Below are 12,669 nucleotides of genomic sequence, written 5' to 3'. Positions count from 1 at the left end.
AAGGAGGGAAATTTAAAAGCAGGGGTTTACACTGGTTTTGAAACAGTTTTTTGTGTGTCGTTCATGTACGTTTCTAAAAACATATCGATTGTATAGAATTTTTTGACTCGAATGTTAATTTATTTATTAGCAAATTCCTTATACAATTTTCATTATTTAATCGTATAAGTAACGTATTATCTATAACGTCTAAAGTTAATCAATATCTCTTCACAGACAAAATAAATTTAAAATTTTTCTTTCCTTCTTAGAGACTCATTTTGTAGAAAAATGATACTGAATGAAGTTTTGTTTACGTCAAACAGCGCACAGATAGAAATTAACTTCAAATCCTATAGATGATATATTACTTATACATTTGAATAATATTAAATTTATGCGAATTGACAATTATGGTGTATAATATTAGGGTGAACGAGTTTGCGCGTTATTTACATTGTTTCAGTTTGTGCAATTTTTTGAAGTCATTCAAATTACTTTATATAAATTAAATTCATATTTAACTTTTAGCCACATTAATTTATTGATCGTTTAATTTTTTTTTCGTTTTAGTAAAATCATAGAAAATTTTGAGATTCGAGTACTTTTACGTCACTACTGGAAGCAAGAGTTTGAAGCTACTGAAGCAGCAAAGAAAAAATTATATTCGATAGCTTTAAACTTTTGCTTTCAGTAGTGACGTAAAAGTACTCAAATTTCAAAATTTTCCATGATTTTACTAAAACGAACAAAAATTAAGCGATCAATGAATTAATGTAGCTAATAATTAAATATGAAAGAGCTTTTCAAAAGTTACAAAATGATATATAACACTTGTATATAGTATAAATTGAATGCCTTCAAAAAATTGCACAAACTGAAACAACATAAAAAATGCACGAACTTTTGGTTCACCCTAATAATTATTCATTATAGGTGGTAAGTGTCCATATATTTCTGAACGGTGGTGTACATATGTATATTTCAACGATTAAATTCTGATTTGTAGTACCACTCCGAAGTTTTACCTGTACCGCATTTCATACATGTGGTACAGCCCCATGGGGTTGTTCATCACGTTGGTTGTCGGATATTTAACGAGCTTGGCTGCGAAGAGGATATTCCACAAGAACGCGCGTGAACCGGATCCCAATTTGTTCGTCCCTCTCCTGGCATCCAGAATCAGACGTCGACGACTAAACGCAGACAAGACCACGAACAGTCAAATGTTCGTTTTGGAGTCCAGAAAATGAGACGAGCAAGCGAACTACATTTTCACGAAGGATACTGGTTCTTCAAAGTGATTCTACGCTGAACTTCTTCATAGACATCTCTCGCAAGATCGACTAGAAGATCCGGATGTCCAAATTAATTGACTGTTTACGATCACTTTTTACTACATCTGCGAGAGCTACAATACTGACTCCTGAATCCGAACTCGGAGACTAACATTAGGTTTTCAAGCTTATTCTGCACCAGACATCTACACGGACATTCAGCGTAGAATCAGTCAGACCTAGATAAAATACTACCCGAATAAGAGATGACGAATAATGTAGCTATTCATTTGTTATGTGTATTCGATCAACCAACTACTCAGATAAACTTACGATCATTCAATGAGAGATTTAATTTAATTTTATGAATCGAATTGTAAGTTTTATATAGCAAATAACAAATCGAAAGCTGCCTATTTTTTATTTATTATGATAAGTAAACTGCGAATTTTATTCATTTATGATACAAGCGAATACGACAAATATATATTAAACATAACGAAAATGTTTTGCACTTATGCAAAACGAATATTAATTAATCTTATTATAATAGTTAATAGAATATATTTTACATACATGTTCTATGTTTTCCATATTAGTGTACGGCATAAATGTATAAAATTCGGAGTCAAATAATAAGAATTTATGATGTTTACATCTTTTGATTTCAACTTGAACGATTAATTAATAGAACACTGAAAAATGCCTGCAGCATTGAACAATGAGGCCTATGTATTATGTATTATTACTACATAACGATACTACCATTACCAACATTTGTATATAGATTTTATTAGATCAACTTATTAGATTGTAACATTATTTACTACATACATATGTGTTCCACGCAGAACTTCTATACCTTTCGGTTATTCTACCATATTGTTTTCTATGCAAGAATGTTATTTCTTTATTTAAAGAGGACAATACTCTTCAACGTTCAATATGTCGTTTATATAATAAATAACGAATAAAACAGATGCTTAATAAAACAATATCGATTACCTTTGATACATACAGGAACAAAGAAGAAAAAGGGTACTTTAAGATCAAATGGATAAATGTACTACTCCAATGTTTTAAGAAATAGATTCCTCTTGAATAATATTAGGTTCACCCAAGAGGCCAAAAGTTTCTTTCGCAACGTATACTCAACTGTTTTGTCTGACAGCGTTTATATAACTAAACTATCGAACTTAATCGAACCATTCGAGCACTTACAAAATAATACGTATCAAATTATTCAAATAGTCCCAACTCTAGTTCAAAGCCAAATTATTTAATACCATCGTACGCGCCAAATGTAATATCGATCGATTCAACTATGTTTCTATCAATGATACTCGTTAATAAAATATATATCCATCCAGCGTCGATGTTAGCCACCCCCTCCTCCCACCCTCGGATTTCATAATTAATCCTCCCAACGATTTCATTAGCCGCAACTCAGCCCTGCACGCCACGGATGGTAATTCAATAAACGTTCCACGGGATGCCCTCGCGACCAGTTCATCGTGCGCTAAATTTACCGGACAGACTCCTTTTCTGCGCTCGTTTGCAACTTAACGAGCAACGATTGGCGGAAAAGGATGCGAGCCAATCCTCGTACGAGACCATGTGGGTCAGTCTGCCGTCGATTCGCGCGGAACGAATCCCGCCCGCGTTGCGAGACCCACCGAAAAATTACCGTAACTCGTCCCATGATCGTTCCTGACTAATTCGACGCGACGCGAACGTGAACGATCTTGCGACACGCTTAATTGAATCACATTCGACTTTATAGTGCACGGCCTCTAAAAGACACGAAGCGAACGACAATTGAATCAATTGTTTCGAGGTCATGAGTCACATTTTTCTGAAAAGGGCGTCAATCAAATGTATTACAGTTTATTGACATAGAATTGATTGCATTGGATTTTCCGTTTGTCTTAAAGAGGCCTTGAGTTTAGGACTGATTAGTTTTCCAAGAAAACTGCAATGATGTTGTCGACTCAATTCTGTTGAACTACTTTCAATCCCAAGACGCACCACGGTCTACAACATGCTTATCACCTGGTCGATGCTATTTTGTTATTTGTCAAGTTTAATTCTAGAAATTTCTTCATTTATCTATCTTTTTAGCTATCTATAAATTCTAGAGACTTCTTACTCAGAATTTGACACAATATTCTCGAAATGTGTATCTTTTGAGAAATGCAAACGAAAATCGACTTTTCAGAAAAATGATTAACCCTTTCAGTATCAAGGAGCGATATATCGCTGCTTGAAGCAGTAAGTACTGTAACTCTTTGCTTAAAATTATCTGACATTTCTCGGATGTGTATGAAAATTTCCTCTGACACTTAAAGGGTTAATGTTGTGCTCCCTAAAGTTCACTACCTAATACATTCACTGTAATGTTTTCAATAATTCTGTCCAGACTACCATAGATGCACGAAAGAAATTTTGTTTTCTTGCATTAAATAAAATGATCCTATTTGTAATGTACTTGCATTCTGTGCGAAATGGAATCCTTAAAACCGTGTAATCTAAGAACTGGAAAACTTATATATCGTTCCTAATAACACAAAGGTGTGTATTATAAGTGATATATTCCGAGAATGTTTGCACATTTTGAACTGTATTGCCAATCTTGTCGAAATCTCAAGATCAAGTCAAGATCTTGTCTCGTCTCGTGCGCATCACTAGTCATCCGTGTCTCTTCTCAGCTATCAGTTAAAATTTCGCTGTACAAAATATTTCAGCGAACGCAGCCATTTATTTACTTAAATTTCACACCAAACCAAACGCTATTCACTGAATAAAAAAAAAAAAAAATAGCCAACGAACGTTACGATTCCCGTTTTCGCATTGTTTCCACAGAACCGGAATTGTCGTAATTTATAGCGTAATTGTCCTCGGCGACCAATTCCCCCGCAACGGATAGTGGTAACGCGGCATTATAATTCGTTTAATTGCAGTTCATACGGGGGCTGTTGAATTTCGTCGCGTGAATTGCGAATGAATTCCATGAAAAGAGAACGAAACAGCTCGTTTGGCGTCCAATTACGCGCAACGTTTATGTATCGAACGTCACGTGACTGGGAATTAAAAGAGACAGTCGTACCGAACGATGGCATAACATTTCTAGGCACCAATGACGCACCCAGAAATCCAATAACGTTATAGAAGTTGATTAGAGGAAATGGAGAAAATGTGTACTTAACTTTTTTATGTAAAATTTGAATCACTTTACAATATGATTAAAACATTTTTGTAAATTTGTATAAATAACGAGATTATAACATGCTAGGAAATTGCTCGAAGTGACTTGTATTATCCATAAATCGATTTAACTTATATTTTAAAGAGGGTTCGATATGAGAATATAAAACATAAACATAAAGGTTTGTCCAAATTTATCTAGACATTTAGACGTAATCGCATTAAAGGAGTATTCTTTCTCGCTTCTAGGTTAAAAAGTTGGTTCTTGTTGATATTTTCATTGCTTGAAGTTTTAAAGATATTTCCAGAAAATAATATTAAAAATTGCAGAGATCACAATCAATCACGTTAATATTCTAGGCCTATTCCATTTGTCATGAATTGGACTGTTGTACATAATTTCGAAAGAAATTGAATAGGAAAGTTGTAAATTCAACAGAATTTTGTATATAAGTGTATAAATAAGCGTAATATAATTCATGAAAATTAATTCGAAGCTGCTACAAAGGAAATAATACCTACTCTTGTAATAATCTTACACCCTATCCACTGTCTCTGCATATGTATACAGTGGCTGTGAATAACATTAGTTCACTTTTAGTTTACATAACAAAAATTATGAATGTTTATAGTGGGTGTAGTGCGAGCGAACAATTGTACCAATGCTACGAACATATAGCGGTAGTTTCGGAATCAAAAGTACGTGCGAAGCCCTGCGGCAACCAAGCGATTAATTTCTCGCGAACACAGGGCTGGCACGCTGCACGTCATCGATCAGCGGAATTTTCGTAGGACGCGCGGTCCGTCGATTTGCGCACGTTCGACCGAATAAATTTCGGATGGGCTTCGCGTGGGCCCGAGGTGGCCGTTTGTTGACGCAGGCACGCCCATCGCGCGAGAACGAACGGCCCGTAAAAAATGAAAAAAAGGGACCGCGTGAGAACATCGAAAGGCTCGACGCAATATCCGATACGGTGTTTAAACAGGCCCCTATCCAGCGTCGTTAAAGCGATTAAGGGTTGCTTTCTAGAGCGCTAACGCGAGGGAAGTGTTATTTTATTTGAGACACGTTCGTTTCTTGGAAGACTAATATGCAAGGTATCCAAGGGAACACCTGGGAGAAGGAGGATTAGAACTGTCCCCCTCCGATCTTGGCAAGATTTTCATTATAAAGGGCTCTCCAAAATGATCTGTAAGATTTTATTTTTTATTTAAAAAATCATTCTTCACTTTAAATTGCGATAATGTGTACTTTCTTAGTTTTGATATTAAAAAATCGAGTATATTCTGTACCATTTTTATTTGACCAAAAAACAAAATTATAAAATCTCTTTTAGAATACATTTATAGGCGTATTTTAAACATTAATTATGAAATAACTGAATCATTAAATTAAAAATATAATTTAGGAGTATGTATGTAGAATAATAATTGTGTATTCATTTATGTTTACATACCGAGTGTGTTACAAATACGAAAATAGTACTTTCTTGTTCAATGTTCAATAACGTCATTGTGAAAGCTACTGCCAAAAGGTATTTCATTGTTTGCAAGAGAACAATGGTACATTTAAGAACCATATATCAACGAGTGTGCTCATGGTGCCGAATGTTATTACGCTTTCTATGCATGTGTGGACACCATTCAACACATTACACTTCATTATTGCATTTGCAAATGAAATACTTCAAACAAAGTATATACAATGAACAGAATATTTCGTTTGCATTTACATTTCATTCTTAGTTTACGTTTCAAACAACAAAATTAATTAGACTAAATCATGTCCTTTTTCACGATTTACACGGTTTTTCATACGAAAAACCATAGTTTCAATTTACACGGTATTTCGAGGAACGGATCTGCCGTGTGAATCGAGGGATAGATTAGAGAAAAGTATTCCCAATGCCTTACATCCTGTAACAAGGACCTGCGTACTACTACTGCGTAAAAGAACGTTACAGTTGGAAAGGCGACAAGTTATGGAACCCTTTATTGCGAGACGCAGGTAACGCTCACGTGCAATTTAACAGTCGCCGATGCCTTCGAGAAGATTCATTTGAATTTGACCCCTCGTAACGAACCGATGATTTACAACCACCTCGCACCGCCGGCTATTCATCGTCGGGTACTCGCGAAGTCAGCGTCGTAAAACACCTTATTTACGTATCGAAACGTCGCCTGCATGAAATTTAATTGCATACTTCGATCACGAGAAGCTCCCGGCGAGAGCCAACCAGAGAGAGGAGTCGCGATATTCTCATCGGAAAACAGCATTCGCCGCATTCACCAAGATCACACGATCGCGCCATCGCATTTACACGCTTCGCAGAGGCTACGAATCTCCCTCCCACGGTGACGTCCACCCCACGGAACTTGAGAGGACTAATGCACGAATTTATGAATGGATGCTAAACGTTCTAAAAAGCGTTTACCTGCGTGATATAGAATATTTATTAACTTCAATATCTGAACCAAGAAATAGATGCGGTTTATACTAATAAATTAGGAGAGCAAAAAGGTTCTGAGCTACAGATTTCATACAACCGAAACTATCATTAATATTTAGTTTATTTTCCGCCATTTTACAGCTGTAAGGTATTGATATTCGACTGTTTGAAGTTTTATAAGGTTTGGAATTTCGCAAGTAATATTTACAATAACAATAACGAAAGCATATATTCAGATTTCAAAAGAAATGCTACTGAAGTCACTGAAAAGGGCTTTTTTCAAAGTCACTGAAAAGGGATTCATTATGATCACCTTAGATGTAGAAAATCATGGATTGACCTGCTTAACCCTCAAAATCTACACCAAGGTCTAATATCCACGGCAAAAAAGTTTTATTCTACATCTGATTGGATTAGAAAAATGTGTTGCATGAATAATTACAATCGCGTAATACAATTACGACAAGTCGTTATCAACAACTGACTTATTTAAACGATGCGTTAAAAGGAGCCATTTACTGGACGTGAACGTCGTAAGTTGATCCTACTTCATGACAACGTCCGCCCGCGTGTTGCAAGAGCGACTCGGGACTATGACTTTGAATTAAGTTGGGAATTTCTTCCGCACACAGCGTATATCCCAGACATGGCACTTTCGGATTACCACTTATTCCGGCCGCTGCAGGATATTGCACAAGAATGATTGAATCCGCCATTTTGAATTTCTAAATTGTGAGTTCAGATTTGAAATCAGCGATTCCAAGAACCCTTGTATACCAAGTTTCATCCAAATCCAGTCACTTTTGCATTTTGTCCCGCCATATTGGATCCGCCATTTTGAATTTCTAAATTCGAAGTTGATATTTAGAATCAGCGACCCCCAAAAACCCCTGTATACCAAGTTTTATCAAAATCGTTCAAAAGGAACTCACTAAATGTTCATAACAAACTATGTAAAGGTGAGTGTTGTCAACTTCTTCCAGGAAATACTACTGTGTTTACGATTTTTACTACTTTACTACATCGTGCGTACGCACTTCCAGGAATTTATGTAGGCACTGGGCCAATCATTCATTCACAAATATCCATTACGGGGTAAAACCACTCTAGAGGCAGAATAAAAGGCTTAAATTTGACAATTTATTTTGGGAGTGTGACAAATGGAATAGAATTTCTTTTCAGAGGGTTTATTTAACACATTGAAGAACGAAAAACAATTCTTTTATTGTCATTTTCATACAAAATGGCGACGACAGAGCCCGTCGTCGAAAACAGCTTTTTTGAAAAACCGCCACGGGAGGACGCATTTCTCGGCATCTATGAGTCATGGAACAAAAACTAAAGAAAATTTATAATCTATATACAATTGTGCTTTGGAAGTACGTAGGGTTTTTCTTCTTAATCAATTTTTGTGAAAGTGGCGCACTTTTTAAGCAATGAATCGACTTTTCGCACCAAAAATGAGCATTAAATTGTTTATAAAAAAAATAGTTTACATTCAATCAAAAAACGGCTACGTACTTCCAAAGAGAATATTGTTGTTAAGCTACTGTAAAAATTTCAAATCTATCCATGCAATAGTCACTGGCAAATCCGTCCTCCCAGTTTGAAAGAAGTGGTTTCGAGAAAAACGCGTTTAAAGTTTTATAAACACTTTAATCGCGCTCTGAGGCGCTGCGGCAAAATCGATAATTGAACCTTGTAACATTTGTTTTTCACTATCAAATGACGTATTATTTTTATGAACCTAAAGTATCGTTTAAGCAAAAAAAAATCGATTTTTTGAAAATTCTAGAGTGGTTTTACCCCTAAAATAGGAAACTTTGACGTGTCGTAACTCAGAGTGGAATCGTCTGATTCGGTTCAAACAAAATTGAAATTGAAGAGCAGAATTTCTCATATCGAATAAATACTTATTACCATTGTTAGATAGTCGTAAACAATTTTTTTATTTGTTGCCATATTAACCAGAAATATAATTCTGGTCCAGTAGTTACTACACGCTGGTAGTTAACTTGCGGTTCCAGGCACGTAAATATTAGTATCAAGAACACCATAGGATACTACATAATAATGAATATGTTAAAACTAAATACATTAATTACACAATAACAACATATTGTTTAACAAAATCCTAGGAAACGAAACGAAATCAATCAGGCACATATTTTCTATGTGTTACTTTTCATAATAAGTATCTATGATTACTATCATCATGCATGGCAATTTCTACTTGTGAAATACCAAGGAACCTTTATCCATAATATTAGATATTTTCTAATCGAAAATCAGAGTATTTGGTCCTCGATGTAACAAGAAGAGATTATTCTACGTTACGTCTATGGCCCCTATTAGGAACGTCTGGAGAGGAACGGCTGAAAGGGAGGTACCAGTCCCAAGCACAAGAAGCATTCGTTGCGTGACCGTGGCTGTAAACGGTACCGAACAATGCTCCGATCGAGGTCGATACATCGAACACCTCCCGGTGTAACGACCATGCCGACAAAGTACGAACAAATGCGCCGACGAATAAGTGCGGGAGGGCAATAAGATCACGGCAGATGGAAGTATCAGCTGCACAGCCAGGGGCGGACCGTTGACCATCGTTGAGGCTTTGCCTTTCACGAAACTCTCTACTCGATCCGTCAAGAACTCGACCGAAAAACCGGAATTCCTTTCGCTCCAATGCATTTTCTAACATTCACTGATGTTCGCCAATGAAATTTAAATACGTAATGCCCATACTGGCCAAGGTTTCGTCCTCTAATACCAAAGTAGTTAAGAGAAAATACATATCACGGTTTCAGCTCTACTTCCTTTTATTTTTAACTTGGTTGATACTCAAATATACTCTTTGGAGACGAAGTATTTTTGCTAAATTCGCTTAAATTTTGAATAAACCGTACATGAAGCTCAATTTAAAATAAAAAGCGTCTTTGCTCTATATGTGCAAGTGTCTACTGAAACGCTACACAGTGGTGATGTTCAGTTTGCATATAATATGTCTTCTTCTCCTTCTGCTACAGACCTTTAAATAAGGACCAATCGCATAATCTAGCCCCATCTAAGACAGTGCTTTAAATGGTTATACTTATTTAAGAACTCAAGAAGAAATGCTAATAACTTTGTATGCATCTACCAAGTTAATTTTACTTTGTTTATAATGAACTCATTATTGCGTCTTGATATAAACATAAATCACCGTTAGAAAACAAGTGGTTACATCATTTAGCTTCCAAACGATAATTTACATTTATATCACTCTATAACGTCACTTTATAATAAGTAGACTGTGGATCTTTATGCGAAATAAAATCTTGGCAATCTTTTTTATATTATTGCATTTGTTTGCATTTTGTAGGTTCTTGCGCATTCAAATGTCCTATATGAAGATCCGCAGTCTAATAATAAGCAATATTCCCAATAATGCACACTTTTGTTAGGAACGAAATAGATTGAAGTCACCTCGTCGATAAATGTTGTCAACTAAACGAGAGTTGCAACGCGACCTAATTGTTCCAACTGAACATACCCAGTTGGTGTAACTGTAATTGCTGAGCGGAAAAGTCAAATTACATTGAATCGAATGGAATTAAAAGTTTGTGCCCGTCCGTGGGCTTTGACTTTAACATCTGTGTGATTAACTATAGCTATCACGCTAATGATTCTGTTAGTAGATAAATCATACGAATAAAGGTCTACCCTACCATTATTCAAAAACACAAATTTACTTTTATCAACAAAAGTATTAGATTGCTGCATATGATATGTCCGATTGTTCGATTTTTGGAAAGTATCTTGATTTTTTTATATCATTGTGCTGGCTGAAGGCACTTATAATACATCAATTTAAAGAGCGATATTTGCTGTTTATAAAACGCTATTAGTTTGTTTACGAAATAATTTTTCCCCAGTAGAATGTTTGGTTCGGAAAGAACAATGATTAACAACGAAATTATTTTATACGTGTTTAAACATGGGCATAATGCCTGTAACACAGCTCAAAACATAAATGAAACTTTTGTGGAAGCCACTATTAATCAATAGACAACACGCTGTTGATTTGCCAAATTTTATTTTAGCAATATAAGCCTTGAGAATGAGCACATGGTTGACCAGAAACCGCCATCGATAATGGCTATGTGAACTTGACACCCGACTTTTCAAAATTTAATTTTTGTTTACGGAAAATGATAGCATTTCGTTTGTACTTGATTGTATTAGCAATAGTTTCGTTTGTACCTTCATCAATTAATAAATAAAAAAAATTGAAAAAATGGTCAGCACCCGACACTGAGATTTTTGAAGTCCGTTTTTTCCATATGATTTAGAATCGTTTACGCTACAAACGGGTACAAACGATTCTAAATCATATGGAAAAAACGGACTTCAAAAATCTCAGTGTCGGGTGCTGACCATTTTTTCAATTTTTTTTATTTATTAATTGATGAAGGTACAAACGAAACTATTGCTAATAAAATCAAGTACATACGAAATACTATCATTTTCCGTAAACAAAAATTAAATTTTGAAAAATCGGGTGTCAAGTTCACATAGCCATCGATAATGACGATAAAGGAATGGTAATCTGCAGCTTTAATGTGTAGAGAGACTATTCTCTCTAGAATCAATCTAAAGAAAATACTGCATTATAAAAATGGAATAAATGCATCGTCGATCGATTACATTGAATTTGTTGGTGCTCGTTTTTACTGGTAAAGTGAACATACAAAAAATATACAGACGTTCCTATCTATCTTACGACATTAGACATTTTATATGCAACAACCTTGCATGCCACAGGACATTTTCCTGCTAGCTTCATCGCTGTTGCAGCCTGGGACTCCGATCTCCCTAGTAGCGATCATTTCACACGGTTGTTCGTAAATCCTCGTTGCGCAGACCGTTACCAGCAGCTCGAGACAGTGGCAAACAAGCTAGATCGTTGCTGCTACCGTACCACGAAGGTCGGGATAGGAGGTCCAGCGGGTGGTTTTGCGGTTAAATCAGCAACGAGCCGCTGGGAATCATCCGCCGTTTGCAACCAAACACGCTTGTAACGCGCGCCACGAACGACGAAGACGAAGACGAAGACGAAACGGACGACGACTTCTGGTAACTCCTCCGAACATAAGTCGCCGGATGTTTTGCTCGTTTTGTTGCGGCTAGGTGCCGCCGCGGCCACGAGAAATCCCATGGATCTGACGCAAGATGGATATCGTATTTCCTATAATGCATAGCCGGCCGTATCGTGAATTCCGTGAAGAAGAAGCAGCGCTCCGCGCCTCCGTCGGTGCTCGAGCACGTACTGTCTTTTGCATAGGTTATCGTGCGAGACCCAGGATACGGCCAGGGATTCTTTTCGCCCCTGAAGAGCAGCCGACTTTCCGTTGGCAGGGTCTCCGCTATCTTCCCTTGCGTTTCTTCCGACATGTACTTGCCCGAAACGTCATCGTATCATTTGCTTTGGGCAAACACGTACTATGGGCATCGCCCTATTGCGTATAATTAGACTTTTGTTAAGATACTCTTGTGTAAGTTGTTAAGTCACAAGGGGTTATTAGGTATCAAATCGTTTGCTATTTGAGGATTACATTTTGGTACAGTTTATCCTTTGTGATTAGTATCAATTACGATTTAGACTTTGTTAATTGAGTGGTGTTCCTTGTTCGAGTATTGCCAACTTTTTTGTAACTTGTTAGGGGTGTTTCTCCTTGCATTTATTGCAATACACATACGGCGACTATCGTCATCGATTC

The 12,669-nt window shown here is 36.4% G+C and overlaps 2 protein-coding genes across 6 annotated transcripts in view; one reads left to right on the top strand and one right to left on the bottom strand.

Annotated features, from left to right (window-relative positions):
• Positions 1-2,614, top strand: part of LOC128878669 (putative sodium-dependent multivitamin transporter) — a 57,734-nt gene extending 55,120 nt beyond the window's left edge. The window contains exon 8 of the mRNA XM_054127055.1: positions 989-2,614. Coding sequence (XP_053983030.1) covers positions 989-1,232 — 244 coding nt within the window. The 3' untranslated portion in view covers positions 1,233-2,614. The remainder of the gene's footprint in view (positions 1-988) is intronic.
• LOC128878668 (tensin-1) overlaps positions 1-12,669 on the bottom strand; it is a 334,268-nt gene that overhangs the window by 267,949 nt on the left and 53,650 nt on the right. The gene's annotated exons all lie outside the window — the stretch shown is intronic.

This window comes from Hylaeus volcanicus, chromosome 6 (genome assembly GCF_026283585.1).
Source record: "Hylaeus volcanicus isolate JK05 chromosome 6, UHH_iyHylVolc1.0_haploid, whole genome shotgun sequence".
Classification (NCBI taxonomy): Eukaryota; Metazoa; Arthropoda; class Insecta; order Hymenoptera; family Colletidae; genus Hylaeus; species Hylaeus volcanicus.
The sequence above is the reverse complement of the archived record's forward strand: the minus strand, read 5'-3'. Positions and strand labels throughout refer to the sequence as shown.